At 51.2% G+C, this 22,289-nt stretch overlaps 2 protein-coding genes across 2 annotated transcripts; one reads left to right on the top strand and one right to left on the bottom strand.

The window, feature by feature from the left end:
* Positions 1 to 18: 18 nt before the first annotated feature.
* Cops9 (COP9 signalosome subunit 9) lies at positions 19 to 4,036 on the top strand. Its single transcript, XM_015481664.2, has 3 exons — positions 19 to 328; positions 1,497 to 1,569; positions 3,790 to 4,036. The coding sequence occupies exons 1-3, from the start codon at positions 266 to 268 to the stop codon at positions 3,825 to 3,827; spliced, it is 174 nt and encodes a 57-aa protein (XP_015337150.1). The 5' UTR covers positions 19 to 265; the 3' UTR covers positions 3,828 to 4,036.
* Positions 4,037 to 14,925: 10,889 nt separating this feature from the next.
* On the bottom strand, positions 14,926 to 20,065 carry LOC107138498 (olfactory receptor 12-like). Its single transcript, XM_048808880.1, has one exon. It carries the CDS (start codon positions 16,576 to 16,578, stop codon positions 15,631 to 15,633), a length of 948 nt encoding a protein of 315 aa, XP_048664837.1. The 5' UTR covers positions 16,579 to 20,065; the 3' UTR covers positions 14,926 to 15,630.
* Positions 20,066 to 22,289: the final 2,224 nt, after the last annotated feature.

Below are 22,289 nucleotides of genomic sequence, written 5' to 3'. Positions count from 1 at the left end.
TCCACGTTGGGCCTTCGACGTCCAAGAGCTCCCCGCTCCCTCACCCGTCGGCTGCGACGCAGCCTCCGGCTCCCGCGCCCTCCCGGGCACGCAGGTCGGCGAGACCAGCCCAGCTCCCGATGGCGCGGCACGAAGCAAACCCCGGCTGACCGGGGCCCGCGGCGGGCACCACCGAGTCGCGGTCCTCCAGCGTCTAGACCTGCCGGGTGGGAGCGCCGGAAGTAGGCGCGGCGAGCCGGAAGTGGGCAGAGCGCGACGGCCCGAGATGAAGCCGGCGGTGGACGAGATGTTCCCCGAGGGCGCCGGTCCCTACGTGGACCTGGACGAGGTGAGGTGGGAGCGTCGGCGTTCTGGCCTAGCGTAGGGGCGGTTGCCGGAAGGCGGGAGCTGGTTCCCCGCCTGGCGACGCCCGCGCGTCTTGGGGACGAGCCTGGCCGGGGTGCGCAGCTCCTGCCTGGCAGGGGCCCGCGGGGTGGGTACCGGAGGGAGGAGAGAACGCAGGGCCAGATGGTGGAGCGGCACGGAGCGGGCGGGTCCTGCGCATCCCACTCCCGGGGCCCCGAACCCAGCTCCTGTCAGGTTTTAAGGCCCCTGCGGGAGGCCTCAGGCTCCGATTTGCTAGGCGGCTGGTCACTTAGCAGAGTTAGGAGTTGGGTTTGGAGTGGGAGGGTAGGAAAATGGAATTAGAAAGGAAACTTGAAGAAGGTCTGAATAAGGCCGGTGGGAGCAGGGAGAACCCCAACCCAGGATTTACGTGGTGGTGTCTGCGTGGCTTCCTGTAGCGTTGGGATGGGGAGGCTGGCTGAGAAGGGGGGAGTCTTGGAACCTTGGCAGCAGCCTGAAACGGAGCACGGAGGCGTTTGGCACTTGAGAGTTGAGCACACACCTTCGAGGGTGTAGGGACCAGAGCAGGAACAGGCTCCTGTGGCCAGCCATCCAGACAGCTACCATCAGAGGACACTGCACTGATCCTTCCCAGGCGACTAAGCAACGTGCAGAATCCTGAGTGCATTCTATTGCCCAGCGGTGGCAGTGACCTGATTTTGCCACCAGGAGGAGCTTCATCTGTGGGAGGCTCTGAGGGCACACAAGGGCCAGGGCAGGTCAGCTTCCAAGGGAAATGGTTGCATTCTCAAAAGGGAGGGGTCCAGAATAGTTGCCAGACTGGGGTTGCACATGCTTGTGGTCTCTGTGCAGTGTCCAGGAGGGGACTGGAGGCTGAACTTGAGGTCCACAGATGAGTAGTGGCACTCAGGGCAATGGGAATTCTCTTTTTGAAAGAAAGGGAAAAATTAAGGAATGTAGAATTTTAAAAACTGCTCCTTGAATTCCCCCTTCACACACATTCTTTATTTGCAACTAAAATTCTTAACTCCACCCTGAGTACTTGCCTGTCACCCCTCACCCTGTTCCTGTTTCCTGGAGGTATGGGATGCTATGACAACTCAAAGCTGTTTTGGGGAAAGAGCTCACATAACTTACCTTTCACTCCCCAGGCAGGAGGCAGCACTGGACTCCTGATGGACTTGGCAGCCAATGAGAAAGCAGTCCATGCAGACTTCTTTAATGGTAAGGGTGCTGGGATTCTGCATGCCTGGTTTTATTTAAAAGTTTTTCCTGTAAGTTAATACAGTGGGACGATCTTGTGACCTGAATAATTAGGATCATGGAAGAGTGAAGCCAAGACACTGCCGTTTTCAGAGTACAGTGCAGAAATGATCACACTGGCTGTCAGCCACATCTGGAGAAGCATGAAATTGCTTCCTGTCTCACATGCCAGGGCCTGAGATTGAGTACGTGGCATGAATGTTAGCACATGCTAACAGCCAGTTGTGGCTGGCCTGTCACCCTGGACAGATTCTCTCGGGTGGCTGTACTCTCCTGATCTTCCCTCCCTTCTTCCTTTCCCATACTTGTCTGCCCTTGGCTGTCTTTGCAAGGAGCAGCCACGCTCCGGCTTCAGTCCTTCCCAGTCTTTGAGTCGGGACGAGGACACACTTCATCTTGTTTCAGAACTTTTCATGCTAGCTACCCAGGAAGTTTTACCAAACACACTGAAAGCTGACCTCTCATGAACTTTCAAGTGTGCTAGAGGGCATGTTTCTCTTATTCCTCTGGTTTCTGAAGGCTTTGTCCATACAGGTTATTTGGGCCCTTACCAAGGGTTCAAACAGAGGAAACACAACATACATTTCCTGCTCAGAAGGGTGAGATTTCTCTCCTTTTTCTGTCCCGCTGTAATCACATGATTTTTGTCCCTACAAAGAACTTTTGTTACTCACTAGTAGCAGCTGGGGTGTGATCTTGCCACGTTGGTGTCTGCCTTTACAAATAATCCCTGAGTCCATGCTAGTTTGGCTCACTGTCCAGGAGGAGGAACCTTGCTGCTAAATAAGGTGCAGTCTTTCCAGGGGACCTGGCTGCCACCCACTGATATCAGACATCCCATAACCTTGGAGCTGAGCTTTGAGAGCCTCAATAGCCTTTCTCTAAATTCTGTCCAAGGGAACACAAGGTGCGGAAGGGTGGACGCCTTCCAGAGCTTCCTGGGATTCTCACCAGGCAAGGCCGTCTCATTCCTAGTGCTGGCACCATTAATTCACAGTTCAATGATCTTCAAAAGTCCCTTTTGTCCTTTGCTAGCCTCTTAAATTAGAGATGATTGACTGTGTTCAATGGTCAGTGTTGAGATTTCCAAAGACAGCCCTTGGATTCCAGTGAGAAGGATTTCCAAAGATTTCCAAAGACAGTGGATTCCTGTGCACCTGCTTCTGGGCTCAGGAGCATGTCAGAGTCCTCCTGCAGGCGCTGCCTGTCTTGGGTGGTGGCTGTTGTTGTCCACGAGGAGCCTCTGGCTTCAGTTGAGGTTTCTCCCACAACCCTTTGGCTCGTCAGCTGGGTGGACTTTGGGATCCTTGTCTGCTGGGCAGTGGGTCCTCATGATGAGTGTGACTTGCTCTCTTCCCTGGCTTGTTTCATAGTGCAGTAGAGGAGTTAGAGGAGGTGGCAGGCACGGCAGAACTGCACCCTGAGGGCTGGGTGGGATTGCCCTGGAAGGTGTCTCCTTGTGAAGATGTGGAGCAGAGGGATGCTCTGGGGAGAGGGAAGGAAGTGTCTAGAGCAATAGCACCACACAGAAAGGTCAGTGGGCAGCGAGTACTCCCTCTGTGGTCAGAGGAGCTGCCCTTCCCCAAAAAGGCCAGTGCGGGGCCTGCCCCAGCGCTCTGTCTGACCACGTCCTCAGGCCAGGGCCCACAGGAGGGGGCTTAGTTCTTTCTTTTCCCATGGTGAAGGGGATGCTGGCATGAGGTCCAGAACTTGGAAGGTGCACAGAGGAAAGTGGAAGGACAAATTGGCCCTGGCTGTGGTCACCCGGCCAGTGCCTTGTGTGTTTATCCAGCTGCTTCTGGCAGGAATGGGGCTTCGTTGTGTCTTGAACTCACCTCTTCCAGGCCCCCTAAGGCCATTCTCAGTGGCGCAGTCCTTCTGCCACCTTTCTGCAGCCCCTCCGCATGTCACCCTTAGCACAGGTGTCAGTGCAGCTGTGAGGTGGCTGTCAGTGTGCAACACCTGTGTCTTCCTGCGTAAGAGCAGGTTAAAAGCACGTAGAATCCACACTGTCCCCTTGAATTGTGAGCCCTGTTAGCTAAAGCTGAGCATCTGTCGTGGGGAAAGGCCTCTGCCACATCATTTGCTGTCTGTGTCTTCAACTACCTGTAATTAACTTTGAAGTGGGTTTCTGGGATGCTTTCCCTATGTGCCCATTAATGTGGGGTTCTGTTTACATAGATTTTGAAGATCTCTTTGATGACGATGATGTCCAGTGAGTCCGGTCCAGCTGCACACATGGCCATGCACAGCACACCAATCTGCACAGAGGGCGGTGTCAGATGGTTTAGAGACCTCGTGGAGATCACTAGAAGTCAGGACCTGGCCAACCGAGGGTGGGGGACTGTCTTAACCCCCTGGACACTTCATCATCTCCTGTGGAATGGCCTTTGTCCTCACACTTATTAAAAATACACCATCGCACGCAGGGCAGTTGTGATTCTTGCATATCTGGGTGGATGTTGCCGTCTGAGTGTGTGGATTGGGTGCGTGCACTGTGTATCAGCATGCAAGGAGGATCAGACGCTATGTGCTGCTTTTTGGTGGCTGGTGTGCCTCTGGTGTGGTGCCTGCTGGTCACCTGTAGGTGTCCTGCTGCAGCACTCCTGACCCTGCATTTCCTTGAGTGGGCAGGGCCTTACTGCTGCCACCCCCGTTGGTCTGGTCTCTTCCTCTAGCTTCCTCATCCAAGTGGCTTCTGTCACAGACCTGAGGCTTATGACCCAGGGCTGTGTCCCATGGGGACTACATGGGGAAGGCCCAGCCAGTCAGCAGCAGCCAAGCTTGAGCTGTGCAGGGTGGTGGCTCCCAGCCACTCTGATGGAAGGACCTTTTCCTGCAGGGCAGGGAGCAGTGGGTGACCCACACACTGCCAGCAATGATTTAGTTGAAGAATATTTTCTACTAAAGTTAAATGTTCTGAAGGTTCTTGTTACAGTTCTGATAGAAGTGAGAACCTCAATGAAACAGCCTTCTCTAGTGACTCGATGCCAGCCATGAGGGTTATACAGCTGGGCTCTGGAGCCTTGGGCCTGGGGAGGTAATTGGGTGGTCCAGGCAGGGTCACCGGCAAGGCCTTCTGGAGGAAGCACCTCCTTGCCCTGTCCTCAGGCTTCTGCCTCTTCAGAGTCAGGTGGAAATGCCCATCTTCTCCACTGGGGACCAGAGACAAATCTCTGAGCTCTTGGTGCCAGTGGTACTTCAGAACAAGCAGGTTTTAGAAAAAAGACATTATTGATGGTAGAACTCTTCCTGCCTTGACACTGCTTAGAGTCAAGGTGAGAAAGTACTGTGAAAAATGTGCTTAGATAAAAGTCCCTTTGTTTCTCACGAGGCCAAAGCTGGGCACTCAGGAGCTGGACTGGTCCTTTGCTCAGGATTCAGGTCTCAGCCTAGAGTGAAGGAGACTGAACCCTCTGTGTGCTTCTGCCACACCCTTCCCAGGAGACAGGCTCAGGCACTGTGAGACCAGAATGCTGTGTATCTTTTCAGGATCTAGTTCTGTGTCTGCACTTGCAGGCCTCCAGCAGCTCCGAGCTTTCCTAGGGCACTTTCCTAGGTGCCCGGTGGATTCTGTGAATCATGGTTACCCTCCCTGGTGAGTCACAAAGTGCTGCTCATAATTATGATTTTAGTGACTGCTGGGTAATTTGTGAGGGGTGTGAGTGCTTCAGATGGCTGTCACCCTGAGTGTTCAAGAGCAGTCACTTGACTTATATATAGGTATCTGTGTTTAAGAAGTAGCTTGATTTCTTTGTCCCCAGCATCAGGGGGAGCCTCTAGCACAGAAGGTGCTCAGCAAGTATCTGTTGAGTAGATAGAAATAACAGTATATCAATATGCAAGGGGCTTGGAAAATGACCAAGTCCTAGGTCTTTCTGGAGAGAAGAAAATGCCAACCTAGAGAAGTGCTGAGCGTCAGCCCCATGCTGTGCCCCTCCGGACCCAGAGCACCAGCAACACAAAGAGTGCAGCCAGTCCGTGCGTAGCAAGGGCCATGGGGCCCGAGTTTCCATTTGTCCTCAAGCCACACTTGGCTTGAGAGTTCTGCTTGAGCCCCTAACTCAGATCCCAGGGGTGTGATGGTCAGCCTCACCTGAGCAGAAAAGGTCCAGCCAAGTAAGACTGCCCCAGACACCTGACCTGCCTGGGGACACCCACAGGGGGCAAGGCACTTCATGCAACCCACCGGATGTGCTGCCTGGTCAGGGAGCAGCACAGTAGCTGAGGGTTCCTGGAGCTTGATGCCTGCGGCACAGCCCAGCTGTCCGAGGTGGTCTGATGCATCTGCCTCGGGCTGTGAAGTGAGGGCAGCAGTGACGTGTTCCCTGTGGGGTGGGCAAGGGGGCTCTGAGTCAATGTGGGCGAAACGGCTTCCGTGGAGTCAGAGTCCCGCGGATGGGCGCTGCGGCTGTGTGCACATTTGGGCACTGCACGGACTCTGGCCTTCCGCTCGGCCTTCCACTCTGATTTCTCAACCTTGTTGAAAAACCTCTCTGCTCACCCAGGTCACTCAGAATTCTGGAGGACAAAGGTGGCAGACCCCCTGCCCTTATCAAGAGCTGCCCTCTCCGAAGAGGCCATGAGGGAAATGAGGGGTGGATTTGGAAGGAGTTCCTGAAACAAGGTCACGTGCCTAGAGCCAAAGCGTTGGTGTTTGTCAGATGTTGAAATGCTTGCAAAGGCAAGAACGAAGCAATACGGTAAAAAATAATGGGCACAGAGTACTTAAAAAAGTTCATGGAGGAGCCAAGCCAAATGGCCAGTAAGTGTTTGAAGGCGCTCAGAATGACATGCGCCAGGCCAGCAAGGGATGAACACCACCCGCCTTGGTGGGACAGGGGTGGCAGGAGGTGTAACAGTCATATGTGCCCCTGCCACCACCCAGCTGATCGAGGTGAAATTGCTGCTGGTAATAGTCGTAGGAGATCTCAGTGCCCCCAGTGGCAGTGGTCAGGTAATCCAGATGGAAAATCAGCCAGGATCCCTGGCCCTAGGGACATGCAAGCTACGTGAACCCAGCAGCCGTGCACAGTAGTTCACCAACAGCAGCCACTTCCACACTTGGGACAACATGTACCCCTAGTCTTTTCTAAAGAGAGAGCGTAAGGGTGGTAAACAGGAAAGGGCCATGTGCCTGCTGACCTCTCAATACCACCCAACAAGCGTGGAAAAAACCAAGTGAGTAGCTGAGGGATTGATGCCGTGGCCACCCGTGGGCTCCCACAGCCAGCCAGTGAGCTGAGGTGTCCACCTGGTCCTTGGGTGGGAAGCAGGGTAGAGAGTTGTGTTGCTTGGCGTATTCATCTGTGGGTTTGTGCACACAGGACACATTGTGTGCAGAGATGTGTGCTCTTAGGTGAGTGTACGTGGGGCATACGCGTACACAAAGCCCCGCAGGTCTCCACCTTTGCAGCCCCCCAGAACCTCCAGCTGTGATCACAGACTTGTGTGTTCAGCTCCGTGTGTATGTGAACGTGTTTCAGGAAGGATTGTGCTTAAGGCCTGTGGAAAGAGCTGTGAAAACCCAGGACACACCGTGGGTGGGTAGGGGCTGGGGAGCAGGTGGCCCCCATCTCACCTGGAAGGAAGCACTTGGGAGAGTGAAGAGGAGCCTCAGGAGAGGGTGTGCTGTTGAGAGGGAGGACGGGGTGGGTGGGTGGCTGGCCACCTGGGATGGGCTGTGCTCCTGAGCAGCAGTTGTCCATCCCAGACATGCAGTCAGCCCCAAGCTGCGATCTTGTACCGTTTTCTTTGCTTCCTTGTTTGCAGCTAAAGCAAAGAAGGCAGGTATGGCCTTCAAGGTCAAGGGCCATTAATTAGCATGTGCTTTGAAGGGGGACTGGCCTCCAGAGCTGTGGGTGGCCTCTGTTCCTGGACCTGGGAAGGGAGTTTGCTGGGGGCAGCCTGTGGCAGACTGTGCTGCAGGTGGGCCTCCTTTCAGCTGGAACCTCCCTGCATCTGAGATTCTCTGCTCAACTGGAAGTCTGCCAGCCGTGGCCCCCTGGATTCGAGTGTCAGGATGTGGAAGTGGTCGTGGTCTGCAGATTGAGGCCGCCTCGGGCAAGGTGGCGGTGGGGTGGTGCTTTCTCCCCTTGTCCCCTGGTGGTGGCTTGTTTTTTCTTTTTTGTTTTTGGCGGCTTCAACTTCAAAATTTATTTTGCTGAACTTAATTTATACTGTCACTTGGAAGGCTCACCTCTGTCCCCAACTGTGCCCAGTGCAGTTAAGTAAACGTTGGAAGAACCTGTTAGAACTCTTGCTGAGGCGGAAAACCAGCAGACCTGGAATGAAAATAGCATTTGGAACAGTTTTGTTTTTTATTTATCTAACATCTTGCCAAGGATCATAAATCCTAAAAGGTGCCATTCACTGAAGCCCATGTGAGCCCCACATCTGCATTCTGTCATGTCATCCTCAGGACATTGCCCAGTGGGTATGTGCTCACTTTGCACATGAGCAGGCAGTGGTGAGACGGCTCCCCAAGGCCGGCCCTCGAGAAGGGCAGTGTCCAAAGAAAACAGGAGACACTTCAAGGCCCAGGCTCAGGCCCAGGCAGTCCCTTCTTGAGTAAGGACTCCAGTAGCTCAGACAAGAGCAAGGATTGACAGATGGATTCATATCAAGTTAGAAGCTTCTGCACAGCAAAGGAAACAGTGGAGAGGCAGCCGGAAGAACGGGGACAGCTGGAAGAACGGGGACAGCCACTCTTCTGACAGCAGCGCTTCAGCAGCTCTTCATTGCTGTGACCCAAATACCCCAAGAAGAACAGCAGAGGAAGAGTTCATTTTGGTTCATGGTTTCAGAGTTTCAATCTGTGGTCAGTTGGCTTCATGGTTCTGGGCCCAGGTGGGGCAGAACATCATGGTGGAGGGCATGGAGGGGAAGTAGCTCAGGACATGGCACCGTGAAGCAGAGAGAGCTCAGCTCCAACCTGACCCGCCTATAGTTACCGCCCAGTCAATCCTTTAGTGCCTCCATAACCCAGTCACTTAATATCTGAACATCCTTGCAGGTGAGCACTTGGGGGACACCTAATACAGAAACCATGGCAGAGAATTAGTGTCTGTAATATAAAAAGAACCAAAAAAAAGAAAGAAAGAATGCCAACTTAATACCAAAAAGAAAGAAAGAAAAACCCCAGTCAAAATCAGGCAAGTGAACTGAGCAGACACCTCTCAAACGAAGTACAATGGGCAGTAATTTCATACAAATTCATTCAACATCTTTAGCTCTTGGGACTATGCAAATTAGAACCACACTGAGGTTCTGTTCCCCCTCAGTCACCTTGACTGTCTTCAAGGGCACAAACAACAGTGCCTGCTGGCAAGGACACAGGGGAGAGGACCCCTTAGGTACTGCAGTGGGAATGCAAATACAGCCACCGAGGCCACCAGAGTGCAGGCTCCTCAGAAAGGGCACAGTAGCATTACCACGTGTGACGCAGTTGACCCTGCCTCCCCGTTACACCTGCAGAAGCTAAGGCCAGCATGTCACAAAGGTAAATGCACACCTGTGTCTTCTAAGGCACAATTTACAGTATCCTAAGTATCTGTCAACTGATGAAAGGATAAAGAAAATGTATGTGTATATACACAATGGAGTATTCTTCAGTCACAAAAAGAATTAAGTCGTCATTTTCAGGAAAATGGCTAGAGCTGGAGGTCACCATGTTGGGTGGAATGTGGCAGGTGTACATTTAGCTTTTTAATAGACTGCCAAGCTGTTTCCCAGAGGTCTCCACATTCTGTCCAGCAGTCTGTGACAGCCCCAGTTGCCGCCTTCTGTCTCAGCCATGCTGGTGAGCGTGCTAAGGAGCCATCGTGGTTTTGAGGTGTTTTCCTAGTTACTAGTGTTGAGCGTATTGCCATGTGATGGTTTGCCATCTGTATGTCTTCTTTGATGAAGTAAAAATTAACCACTTTTTACTCATTTGTGTTTGGTTGGTTGTTTTCTTACTTAAAATTATGTTTGTGTATAATCTAATGTAATCCTTTATCACATATATAATCTGCAAATATTTTCTTCCAGTCTGTGACTAGCGTGGTAGGTAGGCAGCTTCCACGGTGGCCCCAGAGACTGCTGCCTCCTGGTATTCACGTTGTGTTTAAAATCCTCCTGGAGGTGGCCTGGACTGGGTGCTCTCTTCTCGCGAGCAGCATAGATGAAGCGCTGTTTGTTGAGTAAAGACTGGGGCTCGGGGCTGGGGATGTGGCTCAAGCGGTAGCGCGCTCACCTGGCATGCGCGGGGTGCTGGGTTCGATCCTCGGCACCACATAAAAATAAAAAATAAAGATGTTGTGTCCACGAAAATTAAAAAATATTTAAAAACCTCTCGCTCTCTCTCTCTCTCTCTCTCTCTCTCTCTCTCTCTCTCTTAAAAAAAAAAAAAAAAGAGTTATCCATGCCTGTCTGACCATCCCTCATCGTTACGATGGTCACGGGGATCTGACAGCTTCCCTAGTCTCGCAGGTCTATAGATCAAGAAAGACTATACTTGTAAATTGTACCTAAGGAACCAAATCCGAGGAGCCTCAGGCACACCTGGATCTAATATATATATATATGATTCTAGACTTTTGAGCTGATGTGGAAATAGATAGCTAATATAATTATTTTAGTGGTTTTTCTTTCCATATAAATTTCAGAATTAGGTCATCAATGTCTCTTGGATTTTGATGGGGATTGCAATGAATTTAGAGACCAAATTGGAACAAATGAATATCTTAGCAATGTAGAATATTTCAGTTCACAAACACTTTAGCTCCCTTCATTTAGGCTTTTTAATTTTTCATTGATATTCTATACTTTTTTGTTAATGTACTTTAGTATTTTGTTAAGTTTATTCTAACATATTTTGTTTACTTGGCATATTGCATATGACAGGGAAGTCCAAACTGCAGTCACCCCTTGCTGGTGTAGAGGTGGAATTGGCTGTGTGTGCTGACTTTGTATCCTGAGATTGAGGTTGATTTATTTTTCTAAGGGATTTTTTTTTTTTTTTTGGTAGATTCTTAGAGCTTTTCCAAGGCCATCTCACCTGGCATGGCCTGCTGAAGCTGTGTGTCTCAATGACACAACAGTTTCCAGTTTACTTGGCATATTTGCAATAGAAATAATTCCTTGTACCATCAAAGACACACAGGAGATTGTTCCTAACAGTGTGCTCATGATGTCCCCAAGTTAGAATAGCTCTACTGTCCACCAGCCACAGAAGGGATGTATGATTTGAGCAATCGAATACTGAACAGCAGTGGAAAAGAGGGAACTGCCGTCGCAGGCGGCAGCGAGGACAGCCGTCCTGGGCAGCAGCGAGGACGGCCCAGGGCATCTGTTGCATCAGGTAAGTCTACGAAGAATACACCTCACATGAACTGATTTTTGGGACTCTCTAAGCAGACAAAAGTCATTTTTGTTCTTAGAGATCATCAGAATAATGATTGCCCTAGCAGCAGGGTGTTCATTGATAAAGGGCACAAAAGAGCTCTCTTTGGCTCAGCGTTTCCTGTCCTGGTGAGGGCAGCAGGGCCTGGGCATCCTGTGAAAACACGGAGTGCACACCTAGTGTATGTGTGCTATGGAGGGGAGCTCGATGGGTGGGGGGATGTCATGGAGAGTGACCTTGGAGGTGACCAAGGGAGGGAAAGCAGACTGCAGGATGTGAGGGGCAAGACCAGCCCCTGAGGGGTGCCAGTAGTTAGCCAGCACAGAGAAGAGTGCCCAGCAAAGATGTCTGGTCATGCAGGAATGACCAGAGTGTTTAGAAAGCACAAAGCTTGATGAATGTCCCAAACAGACACCAGTGGAAGACAGCCACCAAAGAGCAATTGACAGATGGTACCCGGATCCACTCAGAGGTCTTCCTTGACAAGGAATGGGACATGCCCATTAGGTCTGGACAGTGAGCAGTGGCAGACGCAGAGAGCAGGTTGCAGAGGGGTGAAGAGTAGCACGAGCAGAGGTGTGAAGTCTGGAGTATTGTAAGAAATGCTCCTGGGAGTGAGTGCGAGGTGAGCAGCCCACAGACCTGCCTAAGCTAGAGGGAAGGGTGAGGATGATGAGCAGGTCTTCGGGGTGGGGGAGCGGGGAGAGGAGAGGAGGAGGAGAAGAAAGTGCAGCTGTTGGGGGTTCAGCTCAGGTCAGCCCGTGTTCAGTAGCCACGAGGGGCTGTGCACTAGACTAGAGAGAACTGAGATGTGGTCTCTGACTTGAGGTCAGCATGCACCAATGTGCATTCTCTTGTGCCCATGCACACACGCAGCTGCCTTCACTGTGAGAAGGGAAGTGATTTGGCAAGCGTGGCCACAGTTGAAGCCCATGAGAAGAGGGCATTGAGGACTGTCCTGGAACTGACCCTGGGACTGTGCTGGAGAAGGGCAGAGGGTAAAATGATATGGTGCACCCCGTAGGCTATGAAGGGGGCTCTGGGACGACTGCAGGGTCGTGACAAGGGGAGCACTGGCCTATGTGGCAAGAGAAGGTCCAGGATGTCCCTGAGAGCACCAGCGTGGCAAACTGCTCTGGGTTGGGTCTCAGCAGCCCCTCAAGCCTAAGGCAGAGGCTTAAAAGCCCTCTGCCAGGGTCTGATGAGCACCTGGTGGAAGGCCAAGGTGGGCAGAGGGACCGAGAAGCAGACCAGCCAGATGCCAGGGCCTCTAACTAAGTCCATTCACACCCAGACCCATGTGCTGCAGCATGGCACTGCTCCAGCTGGGCAGGGCATGCCCTCCCACTGTGCATTTAAAACTGTTCCAGAGAAGTGTGAGGTGGCTCCTATCCTCACCTTAAGGTTGGAAAAGCCTTGGCTGGTTTGGCTGTGCCACGTCATCAGGAGCTTTGTCATGTGGGATGCCGTCAGCCAGAGACACGCTGGGTCTCTCCTCGGTCCCCGCTACATCTTTCAAGAGTATCTACACTTTATTTCCTAATAGTTTACACACCATAGATATTAAAGAGTTTTTATTATAACATTTTACCTTTAAGATTCCATGATGTATTTTGAAATAGCCCAATAGAACAGAATACAGTCTCTAGAAGCAAGCATGCCCACAGGGGCACCTGGTTAATGACTTGGTGACCAAGCACAACTCCAGAGAAAAGGTGCTTTAAAAAGTGTTTCTTAGGTCAGTGAATGGGACATAACCTTCCTGTGCTCATACGTGAACACATGACCAGTGTAACTCCACAAAATCCTGTTCAGCCATAAGAATGGGCTCAGGACTGTAATGGGTCACTCCCCATGTATGTGTCATATCTCAGTACACCCTGCTGTCATGCACATCTAAAAACAAGTTACAAAAAGAAAACCTGCACCCAGGGCCTGAGCACTGGCCATGGGGCCCAAGATGGAAGGCTGGCTGCCATGCAGCTTCCTGGACTTGTGATAATGTGTGGTCCTGGGAAGCAGCAAGGCCATCAGGTCCCTGCAGTTTGGGTAAGAAGGAGGGGCTTGCGTAGCAATCCAGGACCAAGGTGACTTTGTCCTGCAGAACACAGGGTTACCTGGAGGCAGTATCAAGGACATTGGGCGCATCCCCGCACTTGAGCCCCACACCTGGGCGGCTTTTGTCTGTGCCGGGAAGTGGCCTCAGGAAGCAGCCAACACAGGGCTCCTGGCAGGGTCGACTCAAGGTGGCCATGGTCAGGCCAGTGGGAACCTGTGAGTACCCATGTGCAACACACAGTTTACCCCTGAAGCACAAAAGCCATCACCAATTTTGTGTGCATGTGGACACCGAATGAAAGACTCAGCAAAGAGATCTAAAAATAACAAGATATCAGAGAAGAGTATCTTTGGGGACGTAGCATAGGCAAGTATTAAATGCCACAGAACCATGAAGGAAGTGACCAACACAGTTACCTGGTAATAAGTTTAGAGAATGATGTTGACTAACTTAAAAAAAGAAAAAAAAAAACTATGTGGATGTGAATACTACCAAGTGGGAGAAGTATTTTCAAATCAAATAACCAACAAGGGGTTCATAAGGATGGGAGAGGTGAAGAATTTCTACAATCAATATGAAAAAGAAAACAGTGGAAAAATGGGCAAAACAGATATACTCCCCCCCAAAGAATATCCAGATGTCTGTTCTGTGCAAAGGTGGGTGAGCTCGTGAGCCACTCAAGAAATGACAATGAAAATGGCAGGGACGTGTGATCACTAACCCCCGAATGGGGAAGCTTGTGAAACAGAACACACCTGCTCCTGAAGCGCACACCTGCTCCTGATGATACACAGCAATGGAAATCGTGTTTGCTTTGGTCAATGTGAGCAGAAATTGGCATCATGTTTGGAAAACTATTTGGGTGAACAATTTCATGTTTAAGAATGCCCGCAGGATTTCATTTCATTCACAGGAAAAGATGTTTAAAAGAACACAGAATTATTTTAAGGGCCAGTAATTAGTAACAACCAAAATGTCCATGGTCAGTAGGAGGATGAGTGAATGACCATGTCAGTACTGTATGCAGGTGGTTCCTGACTTACAGTGGTTTGACTTAACGGTTCCTGATTCTCTGATGCTGTGAGTTACCCTTTCACTGCTCTGCTTTCCCTTCCTGGACATGTTGAAGGATTTAGGTGACACTCAACACTGGTATCAGAGAGGCTCCTGTGAGATGATTTTTCCCATCCCAAAACTGATGTGAGCCTTCTGAGCATGCTTAGGTAGGCCAGGCCGAACTGTGACCTGTAGGTGACAAGTATTGGATGCAGTGCAGCCTATGATGTTTCCAACCTACCTTGGGCTTACGGGGTGTAATCCCATTGCAACTGAGGAACATCTGTAATGGAATCATGTACGGTGGACAGCCAAGGGCTCCGTTACAGGCAGCTGGACATGGGCGAGCAGTAGTGGTTGAACAGAAGACAAATCGTGCATACCTCTCCATGGAAAGTTCTGTGAAGACAAAATACACAGAACTTTCCATGGAGAGGAGCTTGTGCCACCCAGATCCTGAAAATGTGGTTAGTCAGGATAAGGCTAACCCGGAGGGCGAGGATAGGCAGGTGGAGTGAGCCGTACCTTCTCTTGACCTGCAAATGTTGAACTTGCTGAGTTGTAGATGAAACTTGTGTATTTTCCCTTGGAATTAGTGTTTTTATTGTGCATGTACAGACATATGTGCATATACCAGAAGGGATAAGTCCTGCTCTGCATCCATGTGCACACACACTGCGTGTATATGATGCATACAGTTATGGTCACACACACACACAGTGCAGCTTTTTACTTTCTCCCAGGTCCATCCTGAGGCTAGGAAGGGGCTACCAGGTCCCAGGGCCATGCTGTCTGTGCCCAGGGTGTGATGCCCAGGAGCCTGGGCAAGCTCTGCCCCAAGAGAAGCCACCCCGATGCCCAGACCCCCTGCAGCTCCTTCGCACACAGGCTCTCGTTGTCAGACTGGGCCACTCACAGCCAACCCTGCTCCACCTGATGCCAGACTTGCTCTGCGGGATGGCTTGGTTGTTGATCTGTAAACAGTTATTATTTTTAGTAGCTCCTTGGCACTGGTGTGGAAGATGGGCTGAGGGAGCGGGCAGGCAGACCCTTCACTCACATCACGGGAGGCCACCGGCCAGCCAGGCTCTGCGTCTGGGTGAAAGATGGGTTAGTGAGATACACATTTTTGTCTGACGACTTTAATCAGGATGCACAGTATCTATCCTCTGAGCAACTAAAGCCTGGGAAATGGCCCAGAGATGCAAAGGAGGAGGCAGAAGGCAAGGCCCTGCTAGGTGCCCACCCAGGCTTCTTGTGGTCAGGCTGTCAGTCCTCCCCAGAGTTCTGCATGGTGCCCACCCAGTCTTCTTGGGGTCAGAGTTCTGCATGTAGACCAGCCTTCTCCATCCGTGCATCTCACACGTAATAAACATCTGGTCCATGAAATGCTCAAAGGACCTTGGTGAACATGTGCCCCAACACCTTCAAGTGCATTTTGAAGTAGGGAGCAGTTGGAAGATCAGATATCTCCATAGAGCCCTTCAGTCCAGCTCCATGGACACTCTCACCAGAATTTTCTTCACATGGCGATGTGCCTCTGTCCCAGCCTCTGCAGAGCGTCCTTCACGTCCTTGTTCCGCAGGCTGTAGATGAGGGGGTTGAGCATCGGGATGACCAGGGTATAGAAGACGGAGACCACCTTGCCCTGCTCCATGGACTCCACAGCTCCTGGCTGGGCATACATCACAAACACAGTTCCATAAAATAAGGACACGGCTGTCAGGTGGGAGCCACAGGTGGAGAAGAGCTTGTGCCGCCCAGATCCTGAGCGCATCCTGAGGATGGTCACTGCGATGTAGCCATAGGAGACCAGGACCGCTAGTGTAGTGCTCACAATGATGAGCCCACAGAGGCCAAACAGGAGAAGCTCATTGAGAGCCGTGTTGGCACAGGCCAGCCGGAGCAGGGGGGGCACGTCACAGAAGAAGTGGTCGATGCGGTTGGAGCTGCAGAAGGGCAGCTGGAAGGTGAGGCTGGTCTCTATGATGGAGTTGAGGCAGCCTCCACAGTAGGTGCCCAGCACCAGGCGAGAGCATGTCTTGGAGCACATGGTCGCAGGGTACTGCAGGGGGCTGCAGATGGCCAAGAAGCGGTCATAGGCCATCACAGCCAAGAGGAAAGCCTCAGTGGTAGGCAGTAAGGAGAAGAAGAACAGCTGGGTGGCACATCCCCTAAAGCTGATGGCCTTGGAGGAGAGGAAGTTGGCCAGGGCATTGGGGGCGATGACGGAGGAGTAGCAGAGGTCCAGGAAGGACAGGTTCTTGAGGAAGAAGTACATGGGGGAGTGCAGGCGGGCATCCAGGGTGATGACCACGATCATGGTGACATTGCCCAGGACGGTCAGCACATAGAGGGCCAGGAAGACAGCAAAGAGCAGAGCTTGAACCTCCACCCCTCCTCTAAAGCCCTCCAGCACAAACTCCCGCCAGGGCAGTGCTGAGAGGTTTCCGTTTCTGAGGGTCGGCATGGCCCTGCGCTGGGACAGCAGGCAGAGAGGACAGAGGAGGCAGTGAGATTGAGCAGGTTACGGGACGTGGTCACGTATTTTGTGGAGTACAGAGACGTGTCAGTGCCGTGCTGCACACTGAACCAGAGAATTCTTGAACACCCCCTTGGTGGTGCCCACCTGACTGCACAGCTTGACCTTGTGATGAGCTGAAAACACTTGGAATGCCCACCCCAAGGCCAAGGTCATTGACTCACGTGGGAAGAGGGACAGAGCAGAGCTGTCCAGCTTGGTGAGGACGCAGGGCCAGCCCTGGGCCCAGTGGAATGAGCATCTGGCCACGGGGTAGGGAGGGTGCCCATCTGCTGGGGAGCTGGAAGACTGACTGGGTGTGATAGGATGGCCTGTCCTCCCCACTGTCCCTGGCCTACTGTGCACAGCGTGGTCCTGAGCCAGCAGCGTCCCTGGCCCCTGGGAGCTGGTGGAAATGCAGGACCCGCAGCCGCAGCCTGCAGACTCGGAGCCTGTGCGTAGCAAGGGGCAGCCAGCGGGTGCTCAGGCCAAGGCTCACAGGCCCTGCCCAGCCACCAGGGTGGAGGGCAGGGTGCGGGGCAGGTGCAGGGCAGGGTGCGGGCAGGGGAGTGGTCTCTGTCTCCCTGCTGGGGCAAGGCCTGAGTGCTTACTGCATACACAGCCCTGCTGCCTGCTCACTCATGGTCAGCTTCTGGTCCTGGCAGGCCTGAGCAGGTGGTGTGTTGACCTTACCTGTCCAGGTGAGGGTTAGGACTGACCCATGGTCATACAGCCAGCAGCTGTGCTTCCAGGGTCCCTGTGCTCCTGAGCCAGGTCTGTGCTGGAGACAGGGCGGCGGATGCCCATTCCCCTTGTCCTCTGCGGCTCAGCTGTGACCTCCTGAGCAGTGAGTGAGGCGGCAGGCAGTAGTAGGTCCAGTGAGGCTGTGGGCCCAGGCTGTGTGTGTAGCAGGCTCCTAGGCTTTGTGAAGCGCAGGGCCCCACGTCCGCCTCCTCTGCTGTCCTGCCAGCTGGGCAGCGTGTTGAGGCACCTTCACTTGGGGTCACTGTGTACCTGGCAGGGCTGGTACTTGGCCTCCAGTGGCCAATTAGTGAGGCTCTGGGCCTCTGCAGTGCCTGGACTCCAACTCCCTGGGCCCCCAAGCTGCAGGGCTGTGGCCAATCTGTGTGTCATCACCATCTCCTCCCAGTGGGGCCCCCCATGCTTTTTGTCTCTGTGTCTTTTCGTCTCTGTCTCCTAAATTCAAAACAAATTCATGCTTGGAAATTTGAACAAGTAAGAAGTGACTGACGTTAAGAATCCTCTTACTCCTGACCCCATTGCACCTCGGCCCTGTGCAGCTGGCCCTGTCCCCACACATGTGTCTGCATTTCTGGGGTCTTCTATTGGTGTCTTGTGTCCCAGGGCCACTACATTCACTAGCCTTCCTTTTTTAGTCTACTTTTTTGTTGCTGTGACCACAAGACCTGACCAGGAAAATTAGAGCCCCAGAATTTTTTTGGGTGCTCACAGTGTCAGGGCTCAGTCTATAGATGGACCAATGATTTGCTCTGGGCCCCTGGGGAGGCAGAACATCATAGCAGAAGGGTGTTGGGGAGGAAAGCAACTGAGAACATGTCTCAGGAAAGAGAGAGAGAGAGAGAGAGAGAGAGAGAATTCTCATTTCATGAAATATGTACCCAAAGGCATACCCCCAATGACCCACCTCCTCCAGTAACACCCTCCATGCCTACAGGCCCTCAATTAATCCCTATCAATCAGAGGAACTCATTTATTAGGTTAAAACTCTCATAACCCACATACCCACATATCACCCCTAAACTTTCTTGCACTCTCTCTCACATGAACTTTTGGGGGACAACTAATATTGAAACCATAGCATTCCTCCCTTCGTCCTCTAAAGCTCAGGCAGGATATATTTAGTCTATATTCAAGACTCCCCATAATCTTAAGAATTCCAGAATTTACCTAAAGTCCATGTTTCTAGTCTCCTCTGATCCAAGGCTAATTTTCATTGAGTCCCTATAGAAATCAAAAACAAGTGACATAGATCCAATGCATGAAAGCACAGAGTAATCATTTTAATGTGAAGAAATAGTGGCATAGAAAGAAGGACAGGACCAAAGCAAGACCAAAATCCAGCTTGGCAAACAAGTCCGTAGCTCTGTGTCCTGCATCTGGGCACATGGCGTCATGATGCTGTCCACAGCGGGCTTGTGTGGCTCCACCCCGTGGCCTTCTGGTTCCTCTTTGGCTTGTCTCTGCTCCATTCCTGCAGATTTCCTAGGAGACATTCCATGTGACTGGCATTTCCTAATCATGGGGGTCTCCACCTTTGACTTCCTCCTCACATGTCCATGTGTCCCTTTTAAAGGGCAGCACACAGGAACTCTGACCCTCTGCACTTTTCCCGGCCTCCCAGGCCTTCCTTTGAAATCTTGGTGGAAGCCTCCTTGACCCCCTAACTCCTCTTACTCCTGCACTCCTGCAGAACCAGCACCCTGTGGTGACACCAAGGTCTGCTGCCATCTGGAGCAGCCCCCAAGCCTCCAGGGACCACAGTTACTGCAGACTCTGAGTGCCTGGGTGGCTGAGCATGGCCCCCTGTGCAAGCAGAATGCCCCACTGGTCTCTTCTCAAAGGATTTTTTACTTTTATTCCCTTGAACCTGAGATGGGTTTGGTCTTGCAAATTCCTGAGATGCCCTCAGCCTCCCTTCCTAGTGTCTCTGGATAAAGCATTCAGCAGTGTCTCTTTATGGCAGTGATGTCTTTAACAACCACACCTTTCTTAGTTCTGGTTTTACTGGCAATTTTCTGGACAAACTGGAAGTTTTTCAAAACTTTCTTCTTTGTTTTCTTCTCCTGACCATCACAATAAACTTAGCTAAAAGATGTCTGCAATATCCATATCACTGCCTTAATGCTATGCTGCCTAGAAAGTTCTTCCACCAGATTAAAAATCCATCACCTTTAAGTTCAGAATCATAGAAAGTCTCAGGACATGGCAAAATGCAGACAACTTCTACACCAGATTTAACATGAATGGCCTCTAGTCTAGTTTCCAAAATAGCCCTCTAAAACCTCTTGAGCCTAGTCTTTATTGTCCACAGTTCTACCAGCATTCTGGTCTTCTGAACTCCCTCCAGAATTACTCATTAATCTCCTCTTACAACAATCTAAAACGTTTCCAGTTTGCATCTCTGAACTTTTCAGAATTCCTCCCATAAAAATTCAAAAAGCTCCAACAGCTTCTTAACCAAATGGCTAGGTAAGTCACAACAACAACTCCACTTCTCGGTACCAATTTCTGTTTTGGTCAGTTTTCCACTGCTATGAAAAAAGACCGGACAAGAAGAATTAGAGGAGGAAAATTTTATTTGGAGACTCATGGTTCCATAGTTCTCAGTCCATAGATGGCCAACTCTGGTGCTCTAGACCAGAAGGGAGGCAGAGCGTCATGAAAGAAGGGCGTGGTGGAGGGACACAACTGAGAACGTGGCACCAGGAAGGAGAGAAGAGAGATTCAAGTCAGCTCACAAAATATAAAGCCCAAAGCTCCACCCCCAGTGACCTGTCTCCTCTAGCCACTCTACCTGCCTATAGTCTCCACTGAGGTAATTCTTATCAGACGACTAACTCATGATCCGGTCAAGGCTCCTAACCCAATCCTTCACCTCTAAACTGTTCTGTGCTCTCTCATACACGAGCATTTGAGGGACACCTAAGCTGGAAACCATAACACTGCCTTTGGAACTTTGACTTGACAGTAGATTGTGGGCACCTTCTGCCAGGGCATGGACGGAGCACTCCCAGCTCTCCTGAGGGAAGTGTGCTTCTGACTTCACCGACAGCCCCCGTGTTCTGCCCACTGTGCAGACACATGCCAGAGTTCCTGGGGACTGGAGCTCCACAGGCAGCAGCATGAGCTGTGAGATCCTCACTTGGTTAACATTTCCTGTTTCTCCCCCCAAGAGCATCAGGATGTTCTGTACTGGCCCAAGGCCCATGAGGCCCTGGGTGCTGCTGCCCCAGGAGTCTCTGTGCTGACTTCCCCACCTGATGCACCAGTGGCATCTACTTCTGTGAGCCCATCCTCGCCCCCAGTGAGTTGGCAACTTCTCTGACATTCGATGGCCTTCTGCATTCCTATTTCTGGGAATCCTCCTGAGGATGTCTTTGGCTGGGTAAACTCTCTTTCTGCAGTGCCCAGTACAGCCCCCCAGCTCATATGGAGCTCTGTAAGTATTCAGGTTGACGAAAACACTGAAGTCGTAACTTTATCTCCATTAAAGGACATATGCCAAATATCCATGTGTGGTCTGTGCTCATTGTCCTGGGTCACTGGGGCTGGACCCCTCAGGCCTCGTTTTCTCTGTGCCTCAGTCAGCGTTTTTCTTTGAGCTATGACTGTCTTCCTTCTGTCCCTCTCTCGTGTCAATATTCACCAGCTCTTTATGCATCCCGCACACTCTGTGGTCCAGGTGCATTTCACTGCAGCCCCGTCTGCAGACCACACAGACCTTACGTCCTCGGGTTTCAGGTCTCAGCCGTGACGGATCCTCTCTCTTAGTTCTTACTGTGTTGAGCATTCTCTCGTTTTTCTGTTCCACTGAAGTTTTATCATTTTTCTTTTGAAAATCAACTCCTAGTTTTATTGATTTTTTCTTTAGTTTTCCTCACTTCATCTCACTCTGCTCTGATCTTTGCCATTTCCTTCCTTATACTAACTTAAGGGCTCAATTTGGCTGTCATTTTTGTTCTTTGTGGTATAAAGTGAGATTGTTTATTTGAGATTTCTTCCTTAATGTAGGCATTCATTGCCCAAAACTTCCCACTTAGAACTTCTTTTGTGGCATTCCATAGGTTTCATGTACATTGGGTCTCCATTTTTGTTTGTCTAACGGTATTTTTAGATATATCTTTTGATTATTATTTTTTGATCCAATGGATATTCAATTTCCACATGTCTGTGAATTCTCAATTCTTGCTGTGTCATTGTTTCCTAATTCCATACAATCGCTGCAGGAAAGTGCACTGCACTTGGTCTGGATCTCTTAAGATGTGGCTTGACACATGAGCTCCTGGAGAGCGTTCTGTGTGTGTCTGAGGAGAACGTGTGTTCTGGTGCTGATGGAGGGGTCATGTGGCTGTGATCTGGGTGTCTTGGCTCATCGGTGCCCTTGGAGGCCGACGCTTCCTTTACTTCCCTCCTGGACACCTGCTGGTGGAGCCCACTGCTACTCGTACCCTGCTGTCCACTTCTGCCTTCAGGTCTGTGGCGCTGGCTCTCTACCGGGGCTCTGATGCTCGGTGCACGCACTTGCCCTTGGGCCCTCTTGGTGAATTGACCCTTTGCCATCACGTGGTGACCTTCTGTGGTTCCCACTGCAGTTCTGTACATGAAGTTCTGTCTCTCTGAGTCCATCACTTGCTCCAGGTCCCACGGTCAGGGAGCCCACTCTCTGCCCTGCACTCTCAGTCCTGTCTGCCTCCTCTGGGAGCACCTGTCCAGCTCTCCTTCCTGCAGCCACCCAGCCCTCTGTGGCTTCTGCTTAATTTACATTGCATTGATGGGTAAGGGTTTACCTATTGTCATTTTGCTGATCTCCGTCTTTCATAGTTCCTTTTTAAAAAAATTGATTGCTAGTTTGTTTCTTCTTTGTCAGAAGAAGGTAGAATTGTTGCATCATAATTATA

This window comes from Marmota marmota, unplaced genomic scaffold, assembly GCF_001458135.2.
Source record: "Marmota marmota marmota unplaced genomic scaffold, marMar, whole genome shotgun sequence".
In the NCBI taxonomy this organism is placed as follows: Eukaryota; Metazoa; Chordata; class Mammalia; order Rodentia; family Sciuridae; genus Marmota; species Marmota marmota.
Note: the sequence above shows the minus strand (reverse complement) of the source record. Positions and strands in the feature narration are given on the sequence as shown.

Coding starts and splice junctions, on each gene's coding strand:
- Cops9 (XM_015481664.2), top strand. CDS start 266: ATGAAGCCGGCGGTGGACGAGATGTTCCCCGAGGGCGCCGGTCCCTAC. Junction 329..1,496: donor CCTACGTGGACCTGGACGAG/GTGAGGTGGGAG, acceptor TTCACTCCCCAG/GCAGGAGGCAGCACTGGACT. Junction 1,570..3,789: donor CCATGCAGACTTCTTTAATG/GTAAGGGTGCTG, acceptor CTGTTTACATAG/ATTTTGAAGATCTCTTTGAT.
- LOC107138498 (XM_048808880.1), bottom strand. CDS start 16,578: ATGCCGACCCTCAGAAACGGAAACCTCTCAGCACTGCCCTGGCGGGAG.